The sequence below is a fragment of the Morone saxatilis genome, unplaced genomic scaffold (assembly GCF_004916995.1).
Source record: "Morone saxatilis isolate NCDOM2014 unplaced genomic scaffold, NCSU_SB_2.0 Contig9, whole genome shotgun sequence".
In the NCBI taxonomy this organism is placed as follows: domain Eukaryota; kingdom Metazoa; phylum Chordata; class Actinopteri; family Moronidae; genus Morone; species Morone saxatilis.
Window position 1 is genome coordinate 10238487 of NW_023340268.1, and position 13341 is coordinate 10251827.

Below are 13341 nucleotides of genomic sequence, written 5' to 3' on the forward strand. Positions count from 1 at the left end.
GGGGGGGGGGGGGGGGGGGCATCGCATTGTGATCTCATCTTAACAAAGAAAAAAAATGTCCTAACTCCGGCTCTCCCTGCTAATGTAAGCTGCTTGCCAGAAACTTCAAGTATTAGCAGCAGCTCGCAAGTCTTCCCTTGCAAAATGTGATTTTAGAAATGAATGACACGGGCGTGGGATGCACCATGTTTGTTTGCCTGACTCATTTGCATAATGAGATGTGGAGGTTAATACCAGGTATAAATGCAAAGGCCCATAGATCAGATACCACTGTTCAGATACAGTTTACATGCTAATAAAAGGTGTAAATAGGGCCTTTTGTCCCTGGCATGGGTCAAGATCTAAAATTGTGGATCCAACATTTCTTATAAATCAACCAACGGCATCTTTTCTCTCTCCCCTTTTCTCTCTCTCCTCCTCTCTCTCCACTTGGAGTCCGACCCCATGCTGAGATATTATTTTGTAAGACTTGACAAGGCTTCTTCACAGCCCCAGAAGATTTTCACAGGCCAAGAAGTACTATGTGCTGTGTAAAATCAGTGCAATGCCCCTTTAAATTATGTATTTTGACACGACTCTTTATGTCTATAATATTTATGAAGCACTTTGTCTCACTGTTTTGAAATGTCATATATATTCTTTATTATGATTAATATTATTATTACAAAGTGAACAAAACGCATCATAATCTCAGATTATTTTTGTAAGTATTTCCATTATTAAATAGATTTAATAGCTTTAAGAAATACTTCTTCTATACACTGAAAGTCAAAGAGACTTTCTGGCTTTACACTGTAAGCCGAAGGAAAACGTAACCAGAGAAGATTTCGATTGTATTTAAAGCAGTTAGTTGATTGTGGGATTTGTTTGGCATCTGTTCAGATGGGATGGCTGTACTATAAAGGATGCAAAAATTATAGTGATAACTGCCTTTTGTAAGTAAGAATAGCTTTGAAGTGATAATATGATACTAAATGATTTAATCAGAATCAAATAGTAATATAGGTCTTTGCTTGGGCCCTGTATCCGAGGATCATAGATGGCAAATGGTTTAACAACACGCTTGTTGTTTGTCACAGGCGTCACCATGAGCGGGAGATTGTGCTTGTTAAAAGCCTTTTCTACATTATGTCTGCAGCCGGTTAAGTAAGAAGCGAGTGTGCTGCTTGTAGCGGGGACAATCATGAATCCATCTTCATCCCCAGTGTTTTACACATCTCTTCTCACTTCTTCTGATTAAATAAAGAAACTCATTAGGTTCAGTATTGCCATTGTTGTGGCATTGGCTTATATTTCAGTCATAATGTGCAGAAGATTCACTGCACAAATTGGTCCTCACACTACTGATTGTCAAGTTCTGGTACAGGCAAAGTTTGAATATGTGCAAAGTTGTTTTTTAAGAACGTTGTGAGACGAAGCCTCCAGTGGTCCTGCTGGATTCACTGCAGAGCTTATCTTCATGGGTTTTTGTAGGATGATCTGAATCGGTCTTCTTACACCCGAGTGACCATCATGAACTCTGGTCACTTTGGAATTGACAGTCAGGATCCTGGGTGGCCACCATAGCCCTGGTTGATAGACTGAATGGAGAGAAAACGGGTTAAATTACAACTTTACGACAACCCTTATGTCCATTTACAGTTTCATGAGGGCGCAAGTTTAAAGTTATAGTTAGACATTTTGAAAAAGAAGTTTATTTACTTTCTTGCAGAGAGTTGGATGAGGTGATCACTCTCCGAAACGCCACTCTCATATCTGTTCGATAAATATATAGCTTGAGCAGTTAGCTTAGCATAAAGACTGGAAACAAGGGGAAATTACTAGATTTACTCTGTCCAAAGGTAACATAATCTGCCTACCAATACCCCCTAAAACTAAGTTATTCACACACTATATCTTGTGTAAAAAATAAATAAAATAAAAGGCAATTTGCATAAAATGTATGGACGTGATCCGAAGGCAACCAACCGAAACTTACTGCTCCTGGTCAAGAAATAGTCCAGCACTAAACCTTTGCACCTAACTTTGGACTGTACCAGGCTAGCTGTTTCCCTCCAACTCCAGTCTTTGTACTAAGCTAAGTTAACCGGCTGCTGGCTTAGAGAAGAGAGTGGTGTCAATCTTCTTATCTAACTCTGGGCAGAAAAGCCAATAGACGTATTTCCCAAAATGTCAAACTATTTGTTAAATCTAAATTCTCCTTTGCTGTCTTTGGGAGACACACAGTGACTTACTAGACTCTCCCAATCTGAAGGAATAGCATTTCTCAACACTTACTTGCGCATCTTGAACAGGACTCCAATAACTAAAACTAATTCAATATCATAAGAGTGTTGTTTTTATAGCTATAACTATAATGTGAGCCAAAATGGACGGCTTGCAAACCAAACTCTGTAGCCCAATTTAGACATCTATTTTAATCACGCACTTATATTTGTTTAAGAAGTCTGGTGTAAAAAAACAAATTACAATCTCACAACCGACCCAGTGGAGAAACACTTCTATATACGGTATATACGAGTTATATACAAGTTTTTCAAAAGACAACTTTGTCTATTTGCTCTTGATATTGAGTGCTAAAAGAAGGTGACAGTGTATTTCAAGGATAGCAAATGTCATTTCTCCTGAGCTATTCCGGCATAAACACGGCGCATACACACACACACACACAGCCTCTTCACCTGCGTCACAATCCAGCCCACATGGTGCATTCACGAAGCTGCAGCCCTGCAGAATTACTGTGATGCTGCTGGTGAGTCACAGTCAAGGTTTTTCTAATGATGAATGCGTCCTGCGGTATAATAATCTTTTTTTTGTAAGTAATATTCCGTTTCAATGTTGACGATTTGCTATTCCTTCACATGGACAAACTAGATTAAACTCTGCACAAAAATGTAAGCTCTATCCAGCTTTTGATTTTTAGGATCAGCATTGTTTTCATTCTCCCCTCAGGCGTGTGCAGTAAATGGTGAAATGTTATTTCAGATGTGACACAAGCGTACTTTTTGAAAGATGGGAATAGGTGAAGTGCATGACAGCCGCAAACTTTTCCCCTGCACTGGCTTTGGCAAATGCTTTGTATATGATGTAAGAATGATGCAAACTGTTTTAGGACATGACTGGTTTAGCAAATAGGGATGATAAAAGACGTAGACACAGGCACAAACCTGGTCTGTGAGGATTCGAGGCTTAATATCAGGAATGGCACCCCCTCTCAGCTCATCTTCCACAGCCATGAGTCTGACAACAGGGAAATAGAAACAAACATACCGGTTGACAAAAATAGAATTATGAAGCCGGTGTTCTTCGAATTTACTGTAGGATTATGTGGCCATATGATGATATTAAGGTCTGGACATGTTTCTGGGTACATTCAGCTATCCTCAGAGCTTCCTGAAGCTGAATCCAAACTGCATTCAGAACAATTCAAGCAGTTCAAATTCAGCTGTTCAGATACAGAACTTGTGAAATGATAGTGTGCGGGTAGTTAAGTGTGCACCCATCTGCTGTATCTGTATTCAGAGGTGATGTTTAACTTCACCAAAGGAGGCTTTTCTACCAAATGAGATGTGAGGTCTGTATACTACTACAAAATAAGCATTTCATTGGGTAGGAATCCAACTTTCTTCCATGAAACATTTCCTTCAATTACAGGTAGCTACAGTTACAATTAGTCTGATTTGGTTTCTTCTGTCCTTGTAATCAAGTTACTGAAATAAAATATAACAAAACAAAAACAACTGATACTTAACCACATGAAGGGTTTCACTTTAAGTATGAGCCTAATGGGTATGATTTTTGGTATTAGTTGTGATATTTAAATGAGCTACATATAAAGCAATTGTTCAACATTTTGGGAAATACACTTATTTGCTTTCTTTCTGAGAGTTGGATTAGAAGATCGATACCACTCTTACTGTATGTCTGTGCATTAAAGGTACCCTGTGGAGTTTTCTATTTCGTGATCTACTTGCATGGGCACAATAGCCATGTTTCCATCCAAATGTAATGCAAATTTTAAGAAAATCTGAAAAAACAATTGATGTGCGTTTCCATCCACTACTGTTTTGCCAGTTTTAGGAGTTGGGTGCATCGAGACAAACAGATGCGGGCACTGATTCTCTAGTCGCGTGCCAATGAACCACCGCAGAAGAAGACGCAAGTCTCATGCTTCATGTACGTCATTATTTATTGGGTAAGTCTGTTTCGATTACACATTTGTATTTTATTTATACACCAACCAAGCGTAAAAACTATTTAATGATATTTTGATTGATTTATTTAAATTTTCTTCGTTTCCACATGAGTTTTGTGTGCAAATTGAAAATGTGCATAGAAACAGGTGAATGGAAATGCACATAATGATGCTCATGCATAGACTTAGGTAACATGATACAAATGAATATGTTTGTTTATAGGGTACCTTTAAGTATGGAGCTAAAACCAGGAGGTGATTAGCTTACCTTGGCATAAAGACTATAAGCACTTCTAAACATGTTGTACATCATTTTTTTAATCCATACAAAATACAAATGTTAACATTTTGGGGGAGGTTTTTTTTTATTATTATTTGGACACAGCTAGGCTAGCTGTCTTTATGCTAAGCTATGCTAATTGGCTCCTGGCTGCGGCACAAATACAAGAGTGGTATCTATCTTTTTAAGTCTCAGCAAGAAAGAAAATAAGCATTTTGACGAAAATTTTGAACTATTTCTTTAAAAATGGATACATATGACATCATGCAAGTTGTATGTCAGTGGAAAACTTCAATTTTTACTTACTTTACTCATATTTTGTGAATCAGATTTTGTGAAGGTCTTAAAGTGTAGGAAAGATTAGCATTTGATACTTCCTCCTTCACTAAGCACAGATGTTGTCCTCTGAGTACTACAACAGACCAAAAACATTTCTTTTATGGAGGCAATTAAAAAAAAGAAAAGCTGGTAATCATTTTAACCACCTTTACTTGGCATACATTTCGACTTTAGGGAAGGTTTGTTTAACTGCTTTTATGAATTTGTTTGTTGTAGCACTCAAACATTTGCTTTTACACGAATGTGAGCAGCAGTAATACACTTTCTAGAATGGTAAATGCACGCTTTCTGGTTCATCACACTCATTATACAGCTGGACAATCATGATATAGGGCATACATTAAAAAATATTGTGGATCTTAAGCTTAACTGCTTGTTTTATGATTATTATTTAATAACTTATTAGCAACTCTTGTGAGACAAATTTGATGCAATTGAGAAAGCCAAGCAGTAACTGGCACAGCTTCATTTCTGCCAGCTCGAGTTCAACCTCAACACTAATCACCTGCTGATGATGCCTTTGATTTGAGAGTCCTTCTCCAATTGCTGCTGCTTTAGGCGGCGCTCACTGTCTTCCAGGCGGTTCTGATACTGCTGAAGGATTTTGCTTGTCTGCTGTTCCTGCGACATAAGCCTATGCTCGTATTCTTCAAGCTTGCGATGAGACATCTTCAGCCGCTCTTTCAAGGAATGTATCTCTTCTTCATATTCTTTTACCTGAAATAAACATAAAATCATTTCACCTGTGCCGTCACTGGTATATAGAAATGTTCCTGAATGATGAGTGGTTTTATCAATAAAGACTCTGTAGTACAACTCTCCTGCTATGCTATGCCCTTTATGCAAGTGGAATACATTGCACCCGTAGTGCTGCCATGTGATGTGTATTCACCCTACAAGTTAAAAATACTGTTTTTCAACATGGAAAATGTTTTTTAAAATTGTAGTTTTTAGGCTTGTGGTAAAAAAAATATGATGAAGCAGTGCCATTCTCCTGTTACTATCCAAAGAAACATTAGTTATTATGTGATAGGCTACTCTTACAGGGGCTAATTTAAGCTTCACTTTTAATAGTGTGACAGATATTTTCACTGCAACCGTTTTCACTCACATACTTCAATCTGATATGGCAAAACTACTTACGTGCTTTTTATATTTCCTAGAACAATGTTAAGTATTCAGAGGAAGCAAGAGAGTTTACTGGTGGAGGAAAAAAAAATGCTGACCCTCTCTAGTCGTGATTCATCCATGCTCTTGGAGTACTCTTTCAGCTGGCCCTCGCGGTCCGGCCGCAGGCTCTCGATGTCGGCAGAGAGATGAGGCATGTTGGACACCCAGGCGACTGTCCGTTCATTGAGGGCTGGGGTGTTCAGTGTTGACTGAGAGCCCTGAAACAACACCACAGGTCAGTCATACTTGAATTCATGTCTTTACATTAGAAATGCCTTGACATTTGAATCTTCAAATAACTATTTATAGGTGGACTGTATGCTGGATACTTGAATTTCCCTCGGGATAAATAAATTCTATCTATGAGCTCAATTTGGTCTTTCTCCCATGCCTACTACTAACTATTTTTGCTATACAGTTTTATATTTAAGGATTGTAATTAAATTGACCTGTTTATTGCCTGGTTTGAGCAGATGCTGCTGTGGCGGCTGCAGTTGTGACTGTTGGGACTTCTTGGTGTTTTTTGTGGGCGTGTCTGTTGACCCCTCTGCAGCAGCTGGTGGGCCCTGGTTCTCTTTGGCGGAGCTGGTCTGGTATGGAAGCCCGGGAGCTGGACTGTCCGTCACCGACAGCTGTGCGTCCTGTTGTTGCTGCTGTTGCTGCTGTTGATGTTGTTGTTGTTGTTGATGTTGATGTTGTTGTTGTTGTTGTTGATGTTGTTGATGCTTGATGCTGTTGATGTTGTGATGTTGTTGATGCTTTGATGCCTGTGATGCTGTTGCTGTGGCTGCTGTTGTTGTTGCTGTGCTGTTGCTGCGGCTGCTGAGTATTGGCGCTGTTTCGGCTGACTGCACTGAAGTTTGTGTCAGAGGAGTCGAGATGGAGGTTTCTGCTCTGCGGGCGAACCTTTTGGAGTGGGCGGTGGCTGAGTGTTAATGGGACCGCTGTGATTGAGTGCTGTGGGGATAGAGTGTTCTGCGGACGGGGTGAACTGTATAGGCTTGTAGCCAAAGAGGCGGCACGTGCCCGTCGGTGGGCTTGTCTTGAGTACGCCTCCATCAGGTGCTGCTGCTGCAGAGACTCCTGAGAGGATACAACAAAGAGAAATTGTCACGCAAATGTTTCTGTGTAGTAATTTGATAGAAGATCCAATAAGACACAAAGACAGCAGTGTACAATGGCGTACCACCACAGATTGTACCAGGATATCAAAACACATAAAGTATGTTCTATAAAACTGAATAACAACAAATGTTAATCCAGTGTAGTAACACGATAGTCCAATCAAATTTAATAAAAGCCCAAGGCAAACAGGAAAGTTTGATATAAAAGGAAGTTGGAGTGGACCTCTGGCTTTCTTGGGTTTGTTTCCAGATATGTGTCCCATTAAAAATGGGAATGCCCATGTTTGTTTTTCACCTCTGGGGCAGTACAAGTCAGACCTGTCCCAGTTTGACTGGGATGGATGATGGATGGATGGATGGATGGATGGATGGATGATAAAGCACTGTCCTGACACACCATCTGCATTAATGAACAGGAGGCTTGTGATGTTTGTTCCATTAAGGCCCACGCAGCAGGACAGAAATAGCTCAAGACTACATGACTGTATCGTTAAACACTTTAATTTTACACAGACATGCTGTAGTAAACTTATCAGTGAGATAGATCAGCTGTCCCTGTGCAAAATGTCCTGTCATACTTTTATTAAAAGCTGTTACAGAAAATACAAGAATCCTACTGAACTCCATCAAACAAGTGACAGTTTAATTAAAGTTTATAATGTGGGTTCCCATGTGAGTTAAAACAAGTTTGATACTAATTGTACATAATTAATAGTAATTATATATGTATATAAAAAAAGTTCTCCATAGTTGATCAGCTTTTACTGGAAATGCTTAAACCTAGGTTTCGAGTATAGACTCTCAAACAGTGTTCCACCGATCCGCAGTACACAAAGTTAAAGTATGTATAATATAATGATATGTGTAGTATCAACAGTTACAACACTCTTTTCTGCCCTGTCGACCCACAGCCAGTTTCCAGCCCTGTTGAAACAAGGCCACACAGCATGATTGATGTCAAGCACCCTACACAGTTCTGCAGGGCAGACCAGTGAACGATCCTGCTGTCTGTAGCGTAACAAGTGTCCCTCAAAAGCGCCCTTACATTACTGTTAGATTTGCATATTCTGCTGCTCATGAGAAGGCCATTTTGTAAACATTTCCTATTGTGTTTGGATGCGAGCTTTACTCCGCAACACAGTGAAAACTAAAGTACAAGCAGGCTAATCGGAATCATGACCTGAATTCATGCAGACATTTTTTGATGCGCAATCAAGGGGTTAAAATAACACTAAGAATAAATGACAAGGGTCCAAGTTTGTTGGGCAACTTGGCTTGAAATGGGGAAAAAAAATATCCAGGTCTTTTTAGGAAAACTGAGAAAATGTATTCTTGGCTGTGACTGTCCTCATCACAACATTAGCAGATCTAGTGGTTTTAATACTGTGTTTGTACTGAATTTGAGTGATTGCTGTAGAAAAACTGAGGGCCATAAACCGGAAGATCCACTGATATGTACGACATATGAGAGAAGAATTGTTTTTTCCTAAAGCAGTAAATTATATATTCACATTATTATGTAACTTCTATTTGAAGGATAACTTCAGATGAATCTTGATGTTGTGCCTGGCATTCATTCTGTATACCAATTTGGAGTCTCACAAAAAGTATAAAACTGCAACTGTCTTAAACTATAAAAGTTGAGGATACTACCACAGTATTCCAAAAAGTACAGTTCATGTTCATGTACACTCAGTTGCCAGTATATTAGGGACAACAAGTTAAATCTAATGCAGTCTAATACAACAGCCCTAAAATAATCCTACCTCATGAAGGTTTAACTGTTCAGGTTTTGTTGTTTCAGAGAGGCCTTAATTCGACTATATGATTATTATTATTATTATCCATTATACGGAGGGGTGTTTTTATTATTTAGCCCACTCTCACTGATATAAATATGGTGGACAAAATAATAGAAACACCTGTCAATCAACTGAGTGTATGCTGTGACAGGTCTGACATCCAATCGGCAATGGTAACTGACAGTGTCCAGAAATAAGCCCACAACAGGCTATCCGATTAGAAGATCTACAATGTGACATTGATCGTTTTAAACATTAGATAAATCAGAGGTCACTGCTACGGATGCAAGTGAACAAAACAGACTGAACTGAATAGCAGTCTGCAAGTTTATGGACCAGCTTACAAGCTCTCCATCTGGTGGTGGTCTTTAAAATACAATACCACTCTGGCTGCTCAGCTAGTTCAGTATAAATATGAAGACCAAATCCTGTACTGATGGAAGTGATCTCTTACAGGTTAAATGCTAATTAATTTGCAGTTAACCGTAAGAGTTAATTATAGCTTCAGATACAAAAGAGTGTTGTTGCATGCATAAATGTAATTGTAGTTAAGGTTTCTTTTATACTATAGGAGTCACCTGTATTCAGTTGATAAAAGAATAAATATATCACAGGTCTTGTTTCCTCTATTTATTGCATATATAAGCTTTATTTGTGAAACATAAGACGGTAAATATTTTAAGCAAAGGTTAAAAGATGCTGCATATCATTACTGTGCTAACATAAAACTGTCTTTTTGTTATATTTTCCGTGTGCAGATAAATGAGAGATTCCTACCTGCACCTGCAGTGACAGCTGGTGCCAGGCGTAGTCATTGCTCTGATTCTGCCGGGTGAAATCATCACTGTAACTGTGTGAGTGGACAATGCTGGGCTGCACCAGACTGCTCTGTGACCGCAGGCCAGACAAGTCCTCACTGCGGGAGAAAGCATTGTTGCCAAAGGCAGGCTGATAGTCGTGGTGGCCGTTCTCGGGCTCAGGGGCAAGGAGGAGAGGAGGGGGATGAGGCTGAGACTGAGCCGGGGAGTTCTGGGCAGCCAAATGGAATAGCGGGTTCTGGAAAGACAGGGGGAAGTGCATGGCCGCTGCTGCCTGCTGCTGTTGTTGAGATATGGATTCAGTGGGCCCCCCTATGTGGCCCATCTGGCTCAGCCTCAAACCGGAGCCCGCTGAGCCCGCTGGCATATGCCCTCCCATGCGAAGAGGACCGCAGAGGTTCCCGAAGCTGTGGCCCAGGCCGGCGATGGAGGCCTGAGAGGAGGTGAGCATGTCTCCCACAGAGTTCAGGTTGGAAATGCTGTTCATACGGGAGTCCTGAAGGTCCATCATGGACACACTTTTATTCACACTATGGACCTGAGGGACACAACAAAAACATTTATTCTAGCTTTATTCTGGACTGGATTTATATACAAAAACATTGTTCAGAAAATGCACTAAACTCCATTTCCGAATGTACAGTAAATGTGTGTATTTTTAGTTTTAAATTGAATTCAGGCACATTTAACTGTCATATATAGTTATATTTATGGCTTTAGACAGCTAAATGCTTTTATATAGTTATGCTAGACCAAAGTCTCACTCCTCTGTGTATTGTTTTGTTCCACTTTAGCTCCCCTTCCATGATTTTTCTTTAAAAATCCTAATTATATGTCTCTTTTATTGCCTTGCTTTCTTTTATGTTTTGTTTTAATGCCTTTTTATGTCTTATGTAAAGTGCTACATAAATAAACTTGCCTTGCTGGATTCTAATAAGTAATTCATTCAATGCATAAAGACACTGACTTAATGTCATTTTTAGCCCTTGAATGTAATGTAATGTTTTTTTTGGGCTGGAAATCTTACATTGCAACCAAATTCCATCTAATCAAACTGAAAGTCAGACTTGAAAACGGCTTTGATTATTAAATAATCAGTAATAATCTGTTATTATGATCTCTTGTTAAATCATAATCTACTCTCAAAAGAAATCATCTTCTTATTGAAATCCACAAAGAATGTCTTAAGTGCTCAAGTAGATAATGATGTGATAATATATCAGTCACATAATGTTGTATAATTTTCTAATGTAAATATGCTAGTAATTTGTTAATAGTATTTTATAAAAATGTGTACGCTGATGCTTGCAGAGAAAGCTTAAAAAGCTGCAGAATTAAGACATAAATCAGCAAACAGAACCAGAGTGAAATGGAACAGTTTCATGACTATTTTACATCGTACCTTTGGATCTGGTTCGGTGATGTCCGAGCTGCTCGTGCAGTATGCAGGGCTGGATCGGGCCAGCGGTGGGCGGGTCACGTAGAACACCTCCCTCGAAGAGCGGAGGTCTCGTTCTGCGTGACGCCTCATGTTCAGATTAGATGAGAGGGATTCTACAGCGGAGACTCCCGTCGTAGGGGAGGGCAGGCGAGAGATGTCTATTGAACTGCAGATACACAACAGGAAGAGGTGTTATTAACCGCTATGATGGGTTTATTCTATGCTGCATTAGTCCATTGAATTGTAAACAACGTACATGGGCCGTATGGAAGGAAATCAAAGTGTAAGCACAGGACAGGTGGTCCCAAATGATAAATGTTGCCTTCTCTCCCACTGCTTTATCTTTTTATTTCATCAGAATGTGTTTTTTTTCTCATTTCCCAATTATCTCACAACCCACCAGATTCATCTCGTCACCTTGTGGGGGTCCTGACCCAGGTTGGAAACCACTGCCCTATATGGGTAACAGGATGCCCATATCACACATACTGTTTTATGTATTTTACCAAAATATTATATGGTCAGAAAATGTGAATTTATGTGGGGATGTGTGGGATGAAAAATAAATAGATACATTAATAATGCAAAAAACAATGAAATGGTAGCATGATTCCTTTGCTATTCTCATTTCATAACAAAACGTGTGAAGAAACCAAAGTATTCTGCACGCTGTAAATAATTTATTCACAGTCAAGAGTTTTGATCCTGTCTACAAGCTTTTACAGTATGCAAGAACTACACGTTTTTCTTATGTAACTGTTGCATAATGAAACATGTGGAAACCCTGAGAGGAGAAGGCGTGACTCCAACCCTGACACCTCTGGGGTTAGAGCTACAAGGAACGGCAGGTGTGTGGATGGTTTGAATTTCCAGACGTTTGATCTCTGTCCTCTCACACCTGCCTGCAGCAGATTTCAGTCATTCTCATTCAATTACATATTTACTGCTGCAGCGTTTGTTCCAACAGACTAGTGCTTGGGAGGAGGGATTTATAATAGTAAACACAAAATAGGTGCAGTGGATTCCTCTGATATTACCACTGTTTTTCTCTACTTAAAGAGTTCTTATTTAAACAGTTAGGCTGTAATGAGAGCAACTGTCTCTTGACAGTAGCAGAGTGCTGAAATGAATTAAAACACAGAGGAAAGAGGTTTGGGTGAGAGAGTCTGGGAACAGATGGTGCTGGCAATTACTGATTGATAAAATACTTAAAAAGCCTGAAGAGCTGCATTAGCATTAGGGGCTTTTAGAAACTAACCAGTGTTTTGTTTTGAGCCGCTGAATTCTCACTTATTGAGTACGAAACTGTAACTCCTCTGCTCATGTGCAATAGGTGCACATTTGCAATCGTGGCCATTCGCTTTGTCTCGATAAAGTTCAAATGTAAAAGCATAGCCCGCCTTGGCACACAGTCCACAGGAGCACACTCTTTGAGGACATGCAAATCCAATTTCACGTGTAAGAACGATAACAACAAAAATACATAACAAAGGAAAGCATGAAAGATACCTGTTTAAGTCACGCATCATAAGGCTTTGGAAGTCAGACGACATGAGACGATTGAAAGATGGCCGTGAAAAGAGTCTGTCCTTCGGTCTGTCTGGCTGGTGATTTGTAGGCATGTGGAGCTGTGGGTTCCTCAGGGCGACGCTGATGTCATTCAGCAGCCGTGGTAGGGGGCCGAGTTTGAGGATGGCGTCCTGCAGAAAAAAAGTTTCCAAAATTAAGAAAATCCAAACCTCACACGACTTATACCAGGGGGTAAACAACCTTTTTTATACTAGGGACCATTTTACTGAGAATATTCTAGCAGCCCAGGCAACCGGGGGGGAGGGCACGACCAGAAGAAAAGGCAAAATAGAAGGTGAAACTGATGACCTACTTTCAAAGTCATTATCCTGTTGTTGTGGGCTTGACAGGGAAGCATAAGGAAAGATGAATCACAGGCAGACTGTGCCAAGTTCAAGGTAATTACTGCACAAATAGCCTCTGATCTTAAATTATCATTTTATATAATCATTATTATGATAATATGGTAAATACTGATGCTCTGATTCAAACCATTAGATAGATACCTTATTAAGCTTAATAGATTTTCTGCACTTTTTTTGGTCAGGAAGTAATTTTAACATTAACACATATTTTATTTAGGGATAAAGAGAGTACGGCACT

General features: G+C 39.6%; 1 protein-coding gene across 1 annotated transcript in view; it reads right to left on the reverse strand.

The window, feature by feature from the left end:
- Positions 1-1336: 1336 nt before the first annotated feature.
- The window catches only part of LOC118343180 (ras/Rap GTPase-activating protein SynGAP-like), a 31932-nt gene continuing 19927 nt past the window's right edge, over positions 1337-13341 (reverse strand). The window contains exons 12-20 of the mRNA XM_035681934.1: positions 12679-12869; positions 11131-11335; positions 9640-10266; positions 6744-7067; positions 6434-6676; positions 6041-6202; positions 5320-5531; positions 3168-3240; positions 1337-1580 (exon numbers count right to left, since the gene is read on the reverse strand). Of these exons, the coding sequence (XP_035537827.1) occupies positions 1542-1580; positions 3168-3240; positions 5320-5531; positions 6041-6202; positions 6434-6676; positions 6744-7067; positions 9640-10266; positions 11131-11335; positions 12679-12869 (2076 nt within the window). The 3' untranslated portion in view covers positions 1337-1541. The remainder of the gene's footprint in view (positions 1581-3167; positions 3241-5319; positions 5532-6040; positions 6203-6433; positions 6677-6743; positions 7068-9639; positions 10267-11130; positions 11336-12678; positions 12870-13341) is intronic.